Source organism: Pongo abelii, chromosome 16 (genome assembly GCF_028885655.2).
Source record: "Pongo abelii isolate AG06213 chromosome 16, NHGRI_mPonAbe1-v2.0_pri, whole genome shotgun sequence".
NCBI classification, from domain to species: domain Eukaryota; kingdom Metazoa; phylum Chordata; class Mammalia; order Primates; family Hominidae; genus Pongo; species Pongo abelii.
This window is the reverse complement of record NC_072001.2, coordinates 27818365-27837886: the sequence shown is the minus strand read 5'-3', so window position 1 is coordinate 27837886 and position 19522 is coordinate 27818365. Positions and strand designations below refer to the sequence as shown.

The window sequence follows — 19522 nt, the reverse complement described above, 5'->3', positions numbered from 1 at the left end:
TTTTCCTTATTCTTTTCCATATTTTTCCATTTTTTTTACAACAAATACATTTTTCAGAGTCAGAATGTGTTCGAATATAAATATGTAAAAAGAATAATTTGAAAAGTAGTTGGTAACTGAATTCTGTAGGCAAAAATTTTGTTATTACCTATTTTAGATTACCATTCTGGTACACACAAGTGATTTCATAAAATACTGTACCACTTAAGAACAAAGGCTGGGCGCCGTGGCTCACACCTGTAATCCCACCACTTTGGGAGGCCAATGCAGGCAGATTGCCTGAGCCCAGCAGTTTGAGATCAGCCTGGGCAACATGACGAAACCTTGTTTCTACAAAAAACTAAAAAATAAATAAATAAATAAATAAAAAATAGTGGCGGGTGGTGGCGTGCGCCTGTCATCCCAGCTACTCGGGAGGCTGAGGTGGGAGGTCAAGGCTGCAGTCAGTAGAGATCGTGCCACTGTACTCCAGGCCTGGGTGACAGAGTTAAGACCCTGTCTCAAAAATTAAAATAAATAAAATAGTAAAAACAGAATACATAAATAGCCTTTAAAACTGTTTTATTTTAAATTATTAACACATAAAATTTAGCAATAACCATTTCGATAAAGGCCATTACATAAACAGCTGTATTGATAATTCTTTTTCTTAAAAATAACCTCTATCAATTGTTCAGTCAATTTAAAAAAGATTTAACAAATAAACTGTAAAGGTGTATTCTTTACAAAATAGCTATATTATTTAAAATTGTATGTTGCTGTTGTTGTTTAAATCCAAACCTCACCATAAAACTGTATTTTTTAAGTCAGAAGTTGTTTTAAATGCATTAGGATATTTGAAATTTGGAGGAGTATGTCTAAACATTCTGAAAAGGAGAATGTGCATGCATGCCTGAATTTATTTAGTATACAGACATGGATTTTTAGGTTTTTTTTTTTTTTGAGACGGAGTCTCGCTCTGTCTCCCAGGCTGGAGTGCAGTGGTGCGATCTTGGCTCACTGCAAGCTCTCCCTCCTGGGTTCCCGCCATTCTCCTGCCTCAGCCTCCCGAGTAGCTGGGACTACAGGCGCCTGCCACCGCACCCGGCTATTTTTTTTGTATTTTTTAGTAGAGATGGGGTTTCACTGTGTTAGCCAGGATGGTTTCGGTCTCCTGACCTTGTGATCCCCTCGCCTTGGCCTCCCAAAGTGCTGGGATTACAGGCATGAGCCACCGCGCCCGGCCAATTTTTAGGTATTTTTAAAAGTACAGTGTATGTTGTATTTATTTAATATGGAGACTAGCAACAGACACAGATTACTGGGGAAAAAGAAACAAAAATATCCTGGATATAATCATATCTACCTCTTCACTGCGTAACTTCCTCTTCTTTAAGACTCTTCATTTCATCAATTGCTGGATAAAATGATTTTTAATTTCTGAACTTTTTAATTGGCCATGATGATGAAGTCCTAGGGAGTTCATTTTTTTAAAAAAAATCTGACCTGATATCAAAGCATTTGCAGAATACCTAGCAGGATGACATCTTAGTATCAAAATATGATATTACTAGACTTACAGGAATCAAAAGGAAAACCTTATCACTTAAATAATCTTACAGTTTTCTGAGATATTACATCAGTTCATAATTTTTACAAAACATTCCTTAATACCATGAATATCTAAGTAGAAGCAATAATCAGATAAAAGCGACCTCTAATACTTAAGAATGCCTGGGATTTCTAAGAAAGGCTAGCTTCAAGGCTGGGCACGGTGGCTCACGCCTGTAATCCCGGCACTTTGGGAGGCTGAGGCAGGCATATCACGAGATCAGGAAATGAGACCATCCTGGCTAACACAGTGAAATCCCGTCTCTACTAAAAATACAAAAAAATTAGCTGGGCATGGTGGCAGGCGCCTGTAGTCCCAGCTACTTGGGAGGCTGAGGCAGGAGAATGGCATGAACCTGGGAGGCGGGGCTTGCAGTGAGCCAAGATTGCGCCACTGTACTCCAGCCTGGGCGACAAAGCAAGACTCCGTCTCAAAAAAAAAAAAAAAAAGAGAAAAAAGAAAGAAAGGCTAGCTTCAACTACTTTAGTCAACTTGAGGCTTAAACTATTGCTTGAGATTTCCAGGTTATCCAGATTAATTTTTTCATGTTCACGATAAACACATGAAGAAAAGTCTGTTATATCTCAAATGTAGTTTAAATGTTTGGGTAATACCAAATCACGTAATCACGTACGTCCATGAGACCTGGAATCCTGACTTCTACTTCCAATTCTGCCATTAATTTATGTAGGCTAGGATCTCTTTTAGATTTCATTTTCCTCACATGTAATACTAAGTTTGATGTTTCACTGTCTTAAATTATTATATAATGCTGAGGATCTATGTATATATAGGCTTCATTCTCTCATTCAGTTTCTGAGAAATTACCTTGAGGGCATAAACCAAGCATATTTCTTGGTTTCATTTTTGATTTCAATTAGAATAAATCACAAGAAAGAACAATGGAAATTACATGTTAACCACAATATAGTGTATGTGTAAGATAAAATTAAACATACCTAGAGCAGCACAGAATAATCTCATTTTTAAAGCTCTGTGAGTCAATGAATAAATAAAAGAATTAAGTTCATGTTTCACTAGTAAGAGTGTTCACCAATGCTGGAAGCTGGGAGCTGAAAATGCTGGAAGCTGGGTTAGACTGGGCTATTAGAAACCAGATAAAAAGGGCCAGTGACTTTTAGAGGGGATTTTGCAGAACCTCCTGGCAGTGGGGCTTTTTATCTGTGCCAATCACCTTTATCTGTGCTAATTCCTATTTTTGAACTTCCGTATTCAATTCCACATCTCAGCCACTCCTTTTGGTTTTTAGATATTTATGTGAAATTCTAGAACTCCCTGACTAACTGGAACCAAGTTTCACACCATCATCATCCTCTATTCCAAGCTTGCTGTCCCCATGATCCTCTTAAAAATCTGAGTTTCCAAAACACATAAACATACTTGTATATCAAAATGGCCTTTCTCTTTCTCTCTCTATATATGCACACATACACACATAAACACACATGCACACACACCCCCACCCGAGCTGAACCAAAGGCCATCTTCCCAAATATTGGAGTCTGGCTTTATCAAAATATTTGTGGAGTATTACCAGAAGTTCAGATTCGTAGGCTCTACAATACAGCTTCTAATCTAAACCTCTAGAGGTTAGGGTCCTGGATTTTTTTTTTTTTTAAACAATTTTCCCATTCAGATGTGAAGGCAGTTTGAGGGACCTCATGATGGCAATACTATATTCTTCCATAAACTTATAACCTCTATCTTCTCCTTTAAGAAGTAATTTTAAAAATCTTAATACATACTATCCTTGGAAGTGCTTCGTCTAAGAAAAATGAGAAATTATCTACTTGTAAAAGAACACACAAATGGGTAAATATGTAAAAACCTCATCACATTAGGAATGTCTTCATTCAAATGAAAGGTGAAGTCTAAGCTCATGTTTATCACTGTACTGTTTTCTAAGGAACAATAACGAAAAAACACTGAAAATAAGTCCTAGGGGAACTATGGCAGTAAGTTAAACAGGGGTAGGGTGGGGGTGTTCTTAAGCAGTTCTAAGGTATTTGTGAAGAGACAACTTATATTCTATTGATTCTAAAATTCACTCTTCTTTTTTCACATTATCTCTGAAATGAGATTACACCATACAAATGATAGCATCTTACAATGAATTGCTGGTATTTTTCTGTCTTAGCAGTAATAAAATGATAGTGTTTCCTACAATCAGAGATTAGTGAAAATACTATCAACATGAATTCTCTTGTCATCAAAGAAAATTTCTCTAAAAACCTCAGGAAAAAAGCTGCTAGTCTGGTTTGAATTTCACAATATTACAAAAGCAATGAATATATATTTTTTTTAAAAAAATCCATAATTATTAATTCAAGTTACCACTCCTCAACAGAAAACATACAAGAGTCTCATATATGAAGTCACTATTTTCTGGGCTTGATTTCTAAACTAAGGAGTGGATAAACTCTAAGGTTCCTTTTAGCTCTTAAAGCCTAGGATCCCATAATTTTATTTATCAATATTAAGCTTACCACAAAGTTTCTCATTTCTTCTTTTCCACCCAACCCTGCTATACAGTTCCAAAATCAGCAAGTTATAAAAAAGTGGCCAATAGTTTGTTCACTGTGATATATAAGAATGAGGCTTAAAAAGCAGAGATCCTTGGGAAATCAGATCTTGAAAAATTCATCACTACTTTTGAGCTTTCATATGAGAGAATAATCTTAAACCACTTTCTATTACAGAACTTCTACTATGTGTTACTAAAATATGTGGCTTTATCATAATCATCACCTGCAGTGAATACTTAGCTCAAAAAATTATGCAGATTATCAATTTTACTTCTAAGACCTATTTCGATGCTGGTTTTTCTAATGTTTTCACATTCTGTTATTTAAAAAAAAAAAAAAAAAGAAAAGGAAGAGAAAGCAAGGGAGAAAGAAAGTTAAGAGTAAAATCTGCTTAGCGTGAGCATTCAGAGCCCCTAAGGAAGCTTCTCTGTGAGCATCATCTCTTTCTATTTTCACAGTTTATTAAACTGCCTAACACACATGATTTCTGAAGTGAACTGCTTTTGTGGGCTGGCAATATTCAAGTACATATACTATCTAGTGAATCCTGATTTATAATAGGCCACACTATATTATCTAATTTTGATATAATTAAGCAGAACTTGCTAAAAACAAGTTACCATAATTAAAGAGCTCACAGTTAATTTTACACTAACACCTAAGAAGGCTTTAAAAGCAGTTGTTTCCTTAAAATTCTAGAATAGAATTTAAAAAACAGAATAAAGTATACACCAAGTACTTAAACTTTTGTTGTGAGTCTTGCTTTACTAGAGAAAAAAACGGGGGACTGAGGAAAATAAGACTGAGTAGACTTCTGAGCAAAAGACAGATAAGGAAGGTAGACAATTTTTTGAACCCTGGAATGATTCTTACAGTGTAATTTCATTGCTTTTTAAAGGCTAGACATAGCTTTTGATGAAGACAGCAGAAGGGATCTCACTTCAAGAAGCCAAACATAAAGTATGTAGCTTTGGCATTTGCAGTTCTGCTCCAACAATGGATAGTCATAGACAGACCTCAACATACCTTTCATAAAACATCACTCACATTCTTATAAAATACCCTATCATTCTGCTAAACTATGTAAAGTAAGGTGCTGGCTGCCTTATGATCAGTTATTAAGTGTATTAATTATTCATGTGTCTCAAAACTATGTAAGTGAAATAAAAAGGGTACCAGAAAGCAAGCAATAATAATGACTTCAGGCAGTTAAAGCCCCCTTTTGTCTCTGCTAGAAGATCACCCGAGCTGCTTAAATAATGCAGAATCTTTCTCCAACACTATAAACATATCTGACATTAAAAAAAAAAAAAAAAAAAACCAGTAACAAAAAAAACCACACAAAATCTCTGCAATTTTTAATTTCTGAGATGTCAAATAACTTTTTCCACCAGACTACAGCTTTATGAATTCTCAAATGTAGACAATTCTAAAACTAAAATTTAGACATTCTAAAACTAAAATATATTTTAAAGTAAAAATCACATTTGCTAGTTGTGTCAGACAACTTTCTTTACTAGTATACTATAGTATTATTAACTACCTTAATTTTGGTTGACATTAAATTTTACTTGAAGATGATAAAAAAGAAGTAGCAATGACAGGGATACCTAATACTAGAAATACAATAAAACTGAGATAATGCACCTGAGACAAATGTAAATTTTGGTAAAATGTGACTGACAACTGGTTTCTGTCTTCTGGCCACTCTTATATTCTTAAATAGATACACTAAAATTATCTTCTGTGGAGGAAAGAAAAGGAACAAATGGCAACGCCATCTGGAAAACCAGGAAGTTAGGATGAGTACCTGAGTTTCCAGTATTTATCCCTGCTCAATCTCCCTGGACTTGATGTCACAGGCACCACTAATCCCCAAATTTTTGGAACAGCTGCTGTTTTCCAGAAGTTCCAAGACCCAGAGTTGTCTCTATGAATTTCTAAGTGGGAAGAAACTACCACAGCCAGGCAGTGCTGTCCACACAGGGACATTCTAAGTGGCCCAGCAGGACTCAACTCTTACTGGCAAAAGGCACTGATCTGCCATGGTCACTTCATCAAGTCCACAATAATGCAACTCTGAATTTTACACGATGGAATTTTTTGGACACTACCTATAATTTTATGGTATGGTTTTACCGTACCATTACTCCCAGTTCAAGACTGCACATCCACACTTATTATTGGGTATCTCCACATTTCTCTTGTTCTGGTCTTTGCCCAACACTCAATTCTCTTCTGAATGAAAGAAACTTTGGATCTAGTTTTCAAGATTTAGAAAACCCATTCTTTTTCAAAGATAGCGTGACCATTATATAATACAACCGATACTTTGTAGAACACATCTATAAACTTGCACAGGAACAACAAAAGTATAATACTTACGTAAGATCAGAAATGTCCATGTGTTCCTATGCTATATGGTATCATTTTTTTCAGTCACTTTTAAAATGAATTCACTGAACTGTATCATGATATCCCCATTATTAGGTTTTTAATCTAGCAGCCCAACTTACCCGGACAAGTGCATCATCTATGATATGGTCACGTCTAACTTTGAGTCTCAAATATGGATTCAACTGCTGTCCTTGAACTAAGCTGTAGAGAACAGTGATTCTTCGTTCACTGTACATGCGAATTCTATTGTCATAATATAATCCCAAATTCTTTGTGACAGCATTCAATATAAAGGGACATGTCATAAAAGAGAATTTGTTCTCTGTTTCTACTTTGAAAAAAGTATAATCTTTATCCATTTCTAGAACCTCATTCAGTGGTTCATTAATAAACTCTTCAAAAGGGATAAGTGGTTTTCGACAATCCAGGGTTTTAACACCAAGTTCAGTTTCCAGGGGGTCCACTCGAGGACCTTTCTTGTTTCTTCTTTCTTCTCCCAAAAGCTCCTGAAGTGTCAGCTCGCTGGACTCAGGGATGGGCTCTTCATCATCTTCTTCATTGTGATTTGTGTCCACTTCCCCTCCCACTACATTTGCATAGTAAACCATTTTCAAGCACTTCGAAGCAGCAACAATGGCATCATCATCATTCACTAGATTTCGACTGTTAAATTCATTGCTTATGACTTTGTAAGTAATAAGTTGCTGAAATGTCTCCATCATTCTCCGAATCTGGTCTGCATTGTATTTAGACCACAGTCTGATCAGTTTTCCTTGGGCTGCAAGGGGTAGCTTGCTCATCGCTTTGCAAAATAATGGCAAAGCCATTTCCAGATATTCAGGACTGTGGAGATTTCTATTCTCCATTACGATAATGAACAAATTCAGATAATTAGGATCTCGAGAGTATACATTGTGATACGTCAAGTCACATTCCACGTTAGGTGACAAATATACAAGTGCATTGAGAAAGGCAGTTTCAATTTTTTCATTAGAGAGCAATCTGGTGTAGACCCTTCTAATGGCATCAATATCCACAGACACATCATCAGGGCCTAATTTTTGCAAATTGTTGTCTCCCTGTGAGCTATCACCTATCCTTGAGGAAGATGCTTCTGAGTCTTCTTCCATAGCAGCAGCAGAACATGCAGCTTTTTCCTTTTCATCTTCATCCTTGTCTTCATCTTTTGCTTGAAGAGATTTCAGTTCTTCCTTGGTGTGTTGTTTAACTTTCCGGAAGCTCTGTACCAATGCCTCAGCACTAGAAAAAACTCTTCCAATAACACGGATTAAAGGGGAATAATCCTCTCTTTCTCTACATAATTCAAGAATTTCATATACCTTCTCTTCTGTTAAGTAAGTCACATCTAGAAAATCAGAGGAAAAAAGAGAACATTTATTTTCATAATATGTATGTTTACTCTGCTGCAAAAAGTTCTAAAAGTAGAACAGCTGAACATTCTAGACTCAATATCATTTATGATATACAACTCTTAAAGTATCTAATACTTAGATTCAGCAAACAAAATTTAATGCTTACCTATTTTTTTAATGAACTACCTATACCAATGACCTCACCCATGCTTTTACATTCTTTCAACAATGCATAACTCTTAATAAGATCATGAGTTTAAACTTTCTTTATAATCAAGATATCTATTAATGTATAGCTTTAATTATAAATATGAACCAATATGTCATGTACTGATTAATCATAATACAGCTCTTAAAACCTCACTGTAGAACACACAGAAATACTACTAATCCGTGAGTTTTCTTGTTTCAGTACTCTGTTCGCCAAAGACTAAGAAGGCAAAGTCTTAAAAAAAGGTTCCTTCAGCATCTATGTATGTAGTAAAAGCAAACTGGTTCATTTTGGGTCTTCCTGGTTTGTTCCAGGGTAGTCATTCTGTGAGTGATTGAGAAGAATATACCATTTCTCATTGGCTCTTAAGTAGAAACTGCTTTCCGCAGCCAGGAATCAGGTTAGACTAAATCTCATAGAGTGACAGAAAATAGTTTTTGAGCAATGAAAACAAACAGTGCGAAGAAGGCAACTTATGAGCTGGCAAGCAGTGCAGAGACTATGTAGTCATCAAAATCTATTTCCTCTTTTCCTGGGAACAGAGTTGGACCACATTTCCCAACTTTTTGAGATAAGTGTTATTTTCAGGCCAAAGCTTTCCCCCTTCTGGCTAATAGGATGAAAGATATTTTATTTCACAGGTAAAAACAAATGATATATTTTGTGTACTGACCAACGTAATACTGAGAATAGTCTTAATTCTCCCTTTTATCAATAAAGTGACATACTTGTCATCATCAGATTAACTACTTAAGAGGTTAATTTTAGAGGCACACAGAAAATCCTACCTCCATTGTGCCAAATATACCCTTATACATGTACCGTACAACATGCAGAATTTTTAATGACTCCCACCTCTGCTATAATATATCTGTTTCACAACGAAAGACAATATAAAATGTAAGTGATCACTGAATGGTCTCCAAAAATTGAAGCACAAAAATACCACATTTTATCATACTAAGGATCTGATCTGTGGCCCAGCTACAAGAGTACCAACACTTGCAGTTTCTTTTATGGGCGTTAACTCTTTAAGAACTAATTCTCAGGTTTGTTCTATCAAGAATATATAAGCATCTTTTGCTAAACATCAGTAACCTCTTCCCCAAAAGCGTAAAACCACTGGAACCCTACTTCTCATTATTTTCATTGAAAATTTTTATAATACCTTCTTACAAGACAATGCAAAACTCTTAATTTCCTAAAATGTAACGTAACAGAAAATACTACTATCCTATTAGGACATAAAACACTTTGTTTCCTGAGCAAGTCACAAGGTTAACAAAGACTTGCTTTGCATGCAGTAATATGGCCTGTCCTAGGGATCACCATTCTAGACTCACATGTCCTTTGTTGATATGTCATGCTTTAGGAACATCTTCAAGTGATTCTGACAGTCTACTAATCCTATATAGAATGTACCTATACTTTTTCCATGTAGTGTTTTTTTTTGTTGTTGTTGTTGTTTTTTGACATGGAGTCTCACTCTGTTGCCAGGCTGGAATGCAGTGGCACGATCTCGGCTCACTGCAACCTCTGCCTCCCGGGTTCAAACGATTCTCCTACCTCAGCCTCCCAAGTAGCTGGGACTACAGGTGCACGCCACCACACCTGGCTAATTTTTTTGTATTTTTAGTAGAGAGGGGGTTTCACCATGTTGGCCAGGCTGGTCTTGATCTCTTGACGTCGTGATTCGCCCGCCTCAGCCTCCCAAAGTGCTGGGATTACAGGTGTGAGCCACTGTGCCTGGCCTGTAGTGTTTAATATGTTAAACTGAATTTTTCAGGTATATAGATAAAAATTAGTCAAAAAACACTGTAATTAGATATGAACATTCATAAAGTTTGGTTTATTGATAGAGGTGTTCTACTGAGAAAGACATTTTTGTAAGATTTCTTGTGATAAATGTGTCCCTGAAAATACTCAATCTTTTAAACTTTGCACTTAAAAACCTCCTATGCAAAAACCGTTTGGTGCAGACTACTTAATACTTATGCAACTTTGTAATTAGTGTTAACAAACGTAATTAATAATCAAAATAAGAGTACTACTGTACAGAAAGCATCTCTAATTTCTAATATACGATGGTAACTGTAGAACACTGCAAAAACAAAAACAAAAAAACCAGTAAAGAACAGGGAACAGTAACAGTAGCATATTAGAAAACAGGGATAAGGAAAGGTCACAACTGCTATAATGCAGACTTGAGCAAAAAAGAGGAGGGGGCATAAAGACTGGATAAAGCCACACAATAAGCACCTCTAAGATGGAGCACACGGCCAAAAGAGCAGATGAGTACATTCCTCATGTACCACATCCCCCGCAGCTGGCTGCATTCCACTGTGCCAGCACTCTACATTCGGTTACTGGTACTCTCTGGTGCATACTTACTGGAGAACTGTGTACAATAAAGTCAATGCAGCTTCCACATTATACTGACACACTATATATATAGACAACATCTACCTATTTTCCCATAGTGTGTAAGCTAATTCATGAAACAGAACTATACACTCTGAAGCACCAAAGTTGTGTAAAGTGACAAAAATAATTTTATTGTGGAAACAGAGTAGAGGTTATAACACAATGCCACTTCACTAATTCTTTCAAACTTGATTCAAATGATGTTAGTGAAAGTTTTTGAGGCAAATGCCTCTAAAATTCTCTGACTTGTATGTCATAAACAAAAAGCTTTCTCTATTAAAATACAATTGCCTCTGGGTGTGTGTGGGGGTGAGGGTGGAGGGGCGCTAAGCCCTGGTAGTCATTCAAAAATTTGATTACTTTGTTACTAATTACCTTCACTGAGGAAAATAACTTGAAGTTTTAGTATTAGCGACAAGGTTATTGAATTCTGAATTTTGGACATAGGACCATTTAGAAAACAAAAGACCTGAGTGAAGACCTGTCATTGGTAGGTCATGATCCTTGGCAGCATGACTGTACCAAATGTCCGGGAGGAGAGTGAGAAGCATATATTTGAAGGAAATGTAGAATTCTCGCGTAACTATCACAAAATTTTGTCTTGCCTTCAAAAATGGAAAAAACCCACTGTTTCCTCTTTCTGCTTCTTTCATCACATCATCCCGAGGTTCCAGAACTCATGCCAGATATTTAATCCAGTTATTCTATAACTTAAATAGATGTTGTGGCCTAGTTTTGGAGATTAACTACCACTTAATACATTTTTCCTAAGAATTTTAAAAAGTTCAAATCAATCTATTAACAAATGAACTTTTAGCATATGATCTGCTTCTAATTAGCAATGATTAGACCTGTAAAATGTAGTTATTATTCCTGTCCGTTACCACAATAAAAAATTGGTTCTACGATATCAAAATGTCTTCATGTCACATAAGAAAAAACAAATAAAAACTCATACATTTAAATCTCCCACATGGTTTTCAGCCAACAATTCTCAATTGAAAATAAAACATCTTACCTTTAAAATCAATTCTAGCGCCTTTCTTGTTCATTTTTATCTCAGAGCAGGAGTTGTTGGGGGCACCTTTCGAGTTCTCAAGGTAAGCTGAGCTTGCTCCTTTCTTGGAGGGATGAGGATCACAGAGTTTTGCATTAATCTTATAAAGCTCGAGGGCTTTAATAGCTGCTGCATTATTATCCATACGAAGAAAAGTTGGACAGGAAGCACAAAACTCATTCGTGCAGGCTTCATTTCCACAGCCCTCAGTTAACTGGTGGTAGTAGCGTTCTATTAGATGCTTTGCAGCTGCTCGCTTCCTGTACCAAACATTCAAACAATAAGCACAGTGATTAGTACAGCTCTTATGTACAAAGCTCAACAGATCATCAAGGCAAAAGTTAGTCAAGCACTGAAGTGATTAACCTGTGTATGAAGATGAGAAGTAGAAAATGGAGATGCACTATTTACCCACAACTCCTAACTAGTGAAATAGTTAACAAATATTTTCTAGGGTATTATGATAAAAGAATGTCAATGCTTACTGATTGCATTAACAGAGTATACATTCCTTTGGTTTAAAAGGGGGGAGGAGGGCTTGTCTGATGGTATATGTGCTTAAGTTGTTTAGTACAACAGCTGAAAAATCACAAGGTTTACAGCTAAGAGTTTTAGGATTCTATCATTTTAAAAATTAGCATTAGGAAAATGAGTCTATTTAAAGCATCAATCCAGTTTTCTTTTACATAATCACTATTTCATTTTTAACAGCTTGTAAACATTTGACTTATAGTTAACACAGAATATCTATCTGGAATAAAAACTATTTTTCCCAATTATCAACAACATGGAAGACTTAAAAATAAATTTGTAAGTGGAATATCCAAAGATAGTGTTACACTGAAACAAAGTGGCTGCAGCCTGAGTGAGGCAGATCATGACTGTAATCAATCCCATAACTGTGGGAGGCTGAGGCAGGCCGACTACTTGAACCCAGGAGGTCAACACCAGCCTGGGCAACATAGTGAGGCTACTCTCTACAAACTTTTTTTTAAAAAAATTAGCCAAGTGTGGTGGCATGCACCTGTAGTCCCAGCTACTTGGGAGGATCACTTGAGCCTGAGAGTCAAGGCTGCCATAAGCTGAAATTGCACCACTGCACTCCAGCCTGGGCAACAGAGCTAGACTTTGTCTCAAAAACAAACAAACAAAAACCAAAAAGAAAAAGAGGCTCCAAAGTGTACAATCTTAAATCTAAAACTTGTCACTAAACCTCCTCCTTAGTTCCACATCACGAGATGGAATATTTTAAGTTCCATCATGCGAAATCTTATATTCCTTTTACTCTGTCAACTTAAAGTACACAGATTGATGTCCTATTATGGCTGTTCCAGGAGAGCTACCAAAACTGAGGAAGGAATTATGTGACCATGTAAGAAGTTAGATGACATTATCTCTATATTCAACACTAAAGAGTCCATGCTTCTACTAACTGATAAAATTACCATAATTTCAGTAGAATAAACTACCGGATCCAAAGAAACATAAGTCATAGCCATTCCTTTTGGTCCCAAATTCACAAGTATGGAAATAACAAAAAAGAATCAAAATTATAAGAAAAATAATTCAGCTGATTTTCAAAACATTCACAGAATTATCTTACTAACATGTATGATTAGATGACCAATGTCAGAGAGTTTACGTCTTGCTAATCATGAGAAACTCAACAACTAACAAGGCAGCAAGTAAGTGAAGAAACACACGAGATCCAATTTTGTCTCAACAGAAGGACTTTCACTCTCTATCCAGGTAGGTGACAAAAAGTGATAATTCACACACATTCAATTCATTCTGGTGCTTATTTTTCAAATGTTCCATGCAAATTTACCACTCACTGCATGCAAACAGAGAAAAAGGAAAACCCACAAAGCACACGTAAAAATTGCATAAACATGACTTAAAGACATTTTGCTATCTATGAAGCTATAAACAACCCCACCTGAAAATTAAAAACTGTTATCACAGATTTATCACTATGCAAAACATGAAAGTGAAAACACATAAAAATAAAAGGGAAATGCAGAATCTAAAAAATTTAAAACATACATTGCTACTCTTCAGTAAAGAAAGGGAGATAATGTCATGTTCTCCCAAACTACAGTGACTTCCCTGGTGAAAATGTAAGTAGGTATTTCCTCTCTGGAGGAAAACAGTGAACATGTATAGAAAGTCTTAAAAACATGAATACCGTATGAATGAGATCCTACTTGTGGAAAATAATTTGACAATTTTACAAAAATGCATTGTTTCTATATCTGAAAAAAACATGTCTAATAAAAGATTACTTAAATGAACTGACAATAGGTCACACAATAAAATAAAAACTATCAAGATTTGAATTCGACAAAGAACTGCCTAGTCTTCCGGATATATCACTAACTGACAAAAGTCAGTTACAAAGTAGCAGGTGTAGGATGAACCCACTGTTATTTCAAAGCATTAATAGCATTTTCTCTGGATGATGTGATTAAATGAGTTTTAAAACTTCTTCCATCTTTTGATTTATTCTTTCCATAATAAGGATGCTACTTGCATATTAAAAATTAATAACTATAAGGGGGAAACAGCAGTTTTAAAACTTCATATACATGATTTGAATGGCCCCAAGACTTACTAAATTGTCTCTGATTTTTAAAAAAAATTACAAAAGTCAAAATACCAAAATAGATATTTTTAATGTGAGCTTTTATACTAAACTAACCTCCCCAAAACTTGTCAGATACATAGTACTTCTTTATATACTACATAGGAGGAGAGTGATCAGCACAAACAGAACGAGACTGAAAAATCAGAAGATCTGCATTAAGTGTCATCCTTCTGTCCCTAGGCAGCTGTAGGATCCTAGGGAAACAACTGTCTGGGCCTCAGTTTTCCCAGCTTTATGAGTCCCTTCAGTTCTAATTTTGAAGTTATTTTATGTAATAGGGAGGTGAGCAAGAAACCAGTATTTGCTGGATGCCTGATAACATATTACACACACTGCGGGGCACTTTGACATGGGTTATCTCATTTGAATACCATGACACTGAGGATTATCTTCAGTCCACAGCCAAAGAGAGAAATAGAACTGGAGTCAAATCATGAAACCAAGATCTCAAAGAAAGTACAGAACCAAGACAAGAATAGGAGTCCAGGAGTCTTTCAGCTTCAGAGTCTAAGTCATTTTGACTATTTTGTTTTGCAGAAGGTGATTCATTTCAAAATAATTATTTTTTAACATGAGTAATACTGAAGAATTCTATGAAAAAAATCTCATAACTAATGTGCAACTGGGAAAAAAATCTGAAGAATCATAACGTGAACCTTACACTTATGCATATATCTGGTACCACAAAGGCAGACCAAGTTTCTTGAGGAAATGGAACCACTATATTCTGCAAAGTTAATTTATCTCTAATTTGTTGAGGACCTACGTGCTATGCATTTTATAGACATTCCCATTTTAGAGGGGAATACACCTTAACAGTTAAGAGCTCGCATTCTGAGGCCAGATGCCCAAGTTCACATGATGGCTCTACCTCTTAATTAACCATGTGACCCTGAATGAGTTACTTGATCTTTCTGTACGTCAGCTTCCTCGTAATTTAAATGGTAGTATCTACGAGCATTATCATGGTGACAGTATTCTTCTTCTTCACATTACCAATTGTGAGAAAATTAAATGTGTTAATATATACAAAGTGCTTAGAACATTGCCTGGCACATACTAAGCACTATGAAAGTGTTAGCTACTACTATTATTGTTGTAATTGTTATTATCATCCTCACAAGTGTATGAGTTAGCACTATAAACCTTCATTCTGCTGATGCTCAGAGAAATTACATAAATAAGTCATACATCTAATAAGAGATTTGAACTCAGCTACTAAACTTGAGCTTTTAATAACTATTAAGAGGAGGATCTGAAAGTAGCCCCCTGTATTTGATCTGCCTTTCTGTGCCAAGTTAACAAATAGCAGCTACACTGATGAGACAGGACTAAAGGAAGCCATGCCAGAACCTCCATGTTAATGGTGGAATCAACTATATTAAGCATTCTTCTTTATTCCTCACTCCAATGACACCTTAATTTATCTGACCTCATCTGTATCACTATCTAATTTAGGGTATGTAAAAGGCATACAAAATTTAGAGCACATAAAAGGGCCTCTACGTTGGAAAAGTATACATTAATAACGACTTTTTGGTATAGTTTCTGCGCAAGGGTAATTAATCCTTGTACCATATGGGTCAGCAAATCATAGCTCATGAGTCAAACTGAGTCCACCACCTGTTTATGTCTCTCAAGCTTAGAATATTTTACATTTTTAAATGGCTGGAAAAAGTTTGAAAAAGAATAATATTTTGTGATGTGAAAATTATAAGAAATTCAAGTTTCAGTGTCCATCAAGTGTACTGGAACATACCCAAGTTCATTCATTTATAAATATACTATATATGATATGCTTTGGCTCTGTGTCCCCATCCAAATCTCATCTTGAATTGTACTCCCATAATTCTCATGTGTTGTAGAAGTGACCCAGTGGGAGATAATCTGAATCATGGGGGCAGTTTCCCACATGCTGTTCTTGTGGTAGTAAGTCTCACAAGATCTGATGGTTTTATCAGGGGTTTCCGCTTTTGCATCCTTCTCATTTTCTCTTGTCACTGCCATGTAAGAAGTGCCTTTTACCTTTCGCCATGATTCTGAAGCCTTCCCAGCCATGTGGAACTGTAAGTCCAATTAAACCTCTTTTTTTCCCCAGTCTCAGGTATGTCTTTATCAGCAGCGTGAAAAAGGACTAATACGATATACTATATAGTTTATGGCTGTTTTTCCTACTACAATGGCAGAGTTGAGTACTTTAGGCCTGCAAAACCTAAAACAAATACCACCTGCCTTTTACAGAAAATGTTTGCCAACCCTTAATTTAGGATCTATTATTTATCTCTGCCCTCCAGTGACCCTGCCATCTACTCATCTGGCCTCTTAACTCTCTCTTTATCCTGAGCAAATACGTAAAATAAAAGGTATACCTTTCCCCAAGTACTATTAAAGAAAAGAAGAGGAGAGGGAAAAAGGGAAAAAGAAAATGAGGAAAGGGAGAGGATGCAAAAGAAAAAGAAGGAAAGAAAGGAATTTCCCTGATGAGATCCCTTAGTAATACCTTATCAGCTGTTCATAATCAAAATTCCTAGAAGAGGAATAATAGCTTACTTGCTATAATTTCTTCACATTCCATTGACTTTTCTTATTACTCAAAAAAAATGTTATAATGTGTTGATTTTTAAAATAAAACAAACTTTTCTCATTTAGTCAGCAATGAAGGTCAAGTGAGACCTTCTAGTAAAAGTCGTCTAAAGTTAGACACATGAAAATAATTATCCATTTAAAACAGACAATACTTTCCAATTATTTATTTCTATGATTGAATTAATGGGACAGTGCTACAAACAGAAGTCCTATGGAATAAGTCATACTTGGAAGATCAGAGTTTACTCTAGACAACTTGACAGCAATCAGTTTAAAAATGGTTTCACCTAGAGGGATGTGTACTAATGTTAGCAATTAACTTTGAAAGGCATAAAAATTAAGATGGATTGATGGATACAAGGATGGTTATACGATAAAGCAATGTAAGTATTAATGGCAGAATCTAAGTGGCAGGCATATGTGTGTCAGCTGTAAAATTTGTGTTCAATGTTTTTTTAGTTCCCACATATCAGTGAGAACATGTGATATTTGTCTTTCTGTGTCTGGCTTAGTTCACTAAAAAAATGAATTTACAAGACAACTGGAATATAAGCAATGAATACAAGCACTAAGAAGATGAAGCCATAGAAACACCTGCCAGAAAGTGAAGATGTGACAGTGAACACTGAACAAGTAAGATTAGAATTACAATTAGAATCAGAAATGACAAAGAGAAGTATGAACTGTGAGATGCAATATAAAAACTAATGGTGAATAAAGCAAAGAATAAAAAATAAAAAGGGAAAGATTAAAAGGAAAATGTGACTGTAAGTAGAGTGACCTTTATATTATACAGAAGGTAAAGCAGAATGAGCATGTGAGGAATCTAAAAAACAGATATAAAATAGAAACAACTCAAGGCTTATATAATTAGTCTATAAAGCTAAGAACCACTGCTTAGTAATTTCTCGTAAGTGGAGTCTCTTTGTTCTTTGTGAGACGTTGCAAAACTCCATTCCATCTCAAAGTTATTTTTAATGTTAAAATTTGTAAGAGTGAGCAATGGTATCCTAAATAGTTCTAGGCCTTGTAAAAATTGACTGTAAGAGACATCTGTGACACAACTATATTCAGTATGATGTAGGGTCTGTTACAATGGGATGAAGTGAATTTAGATTATTTCAAGACTAAACCTACAATTGTGAACTCATTAGTACCATGAACCGAACAAAAACCTATTAAATATAGAACAAGATGATTTTCATGAAAAAATAAATAAGAACAAATCAGTATTTTCAACTGTTTGAAATATAGGTTAACCTTCAATTACTGTTTTATGGCCGGGCGTGGTGGCTCATGCCACGCCTGTAATCCCAGCACTTTGGGAGGCTGAGGCGGGCGGATCACAAGGTCAGGAGATCGAGACCATCCTGGCTAACACGGTGAAACTCCGTCCCTACTAAAAATACAAAAAAAAAATTAGCTGGGCGCCGTGGTGGGCGCCTATAGTCCTAGCTATTTGGGAGGCTGAGGCAGAAGAATGGCATGGCACCCGGGAGGCGGAGCTTGCTGTGAGCCGAGACAGCGCCACTGCACTGCGGCCTGGGCAAAAGAGCGAGACTCCGTCTCAAAAAAAAAAAAAAAAGAAAAGAACTGTTTTTTTATTTTTATAGTCTCAATGTCCAGAATGCGTGATATATGATAAAAACAAAGTAAAATTGTAGAACTAAATATTTACATAATTCATCTGTGAAATGAACATCTGTTTTAAAGTGTCATATTTCACAGTTAGGAAGAAAAACCTTAAATCAACAAATTAACTTTACATCTTATGGAACTAAGAAATGAAGAACAAATGAGACTCAAACTTACCAAAAAAAAAAAAAAAAAAAAACAGGAAATAAATTACAGCTAAAATAAACAAAATAGAGAAAAATAGAAAATTTTTGCAATAGAAAAAAATCAACAAAATTAGGAGTAGCTGTTTTATTGAAAAGATCAACAAAATTGGCAAATTCTTCGACTAAGAAATGAAAAGAACAGACACAAACAGCAAAAACTGGAAATGAGAAAGGCGATACAACTGCTGCCACAGAAATAAATAGGACCGTAAAAGACTAATATGAACAACTATGCCCCAACAAATTTGATAACCTTTGAGAACGGATAGACACATCAAACCCACCAAGACTGAGTCACAAATACATACAACTTCTGAATGGACCTATAACTATTACACATTGAATCAGTAACTGTCCAATAACACCAGGGCTTCACTGAAAACTCTACCAAACATTTAAAAACTAACAACCCTTCTCAAACTCTTTGAAAAAACTAGAGGACAGAACACTTTCAAAATCATTTTATGAGGTAAGCATTACTTAGATATCGAAATCAGACAAATTTACAAGAAAAAAGAATCCCTAATAAATACTGATGCAAAAAAAAAAATCAACAAAATACCAAGAAACAGATTTCAACAATGCATTAAAAAGATTATATTTCATAAATCCTCAACTGGAATTTATTCATAAAATCCAAGGATGGTTCAACATACAAAAAAAATCACTTTAATACACTGCATTCTTAGGACAAACACCAATAATCTCAACTGACTCAGAAGAAGCATTTGACAAAAATCAACACCCTTTTAGGATTTAAAAAAAGGCCGGACACAGTGGCTCACGCCTGTAATCCCAGCACTTTAGGAGGGCAAGGTGGGTGGATCACCTGAGGTCAGGAGTGTGAGA

The 19522-nt window shown here is 35.7% G+C and overlaps 1 protein-coding gene across 18 annotated transcripts in view; it reads right to left on the bottom strand.

Moving 5' to 3' along the window:
- The window catches only part of UBE3A (ubiquitin protein ligase E3A), a 104614-nt gene that overhangs the window by 29781 nt on the left and 55311 nt on the right, over positions 1-19522 (bottom strand). For all 18 annotated transcript variants that reach the window (XM_024232233.3, XM_063716083.1, XM_063716079.1 and 15 more), the window contains 2 exon segments: positions 11561-11859; positions 6654-7900 (listed from right to left, as the gene is read on the bottom strand). In XM_024232233.3, the coding sequence (XP_024088001.1) occupies positions 6654-7900; positions 11561-11859 (1546 nt within the window).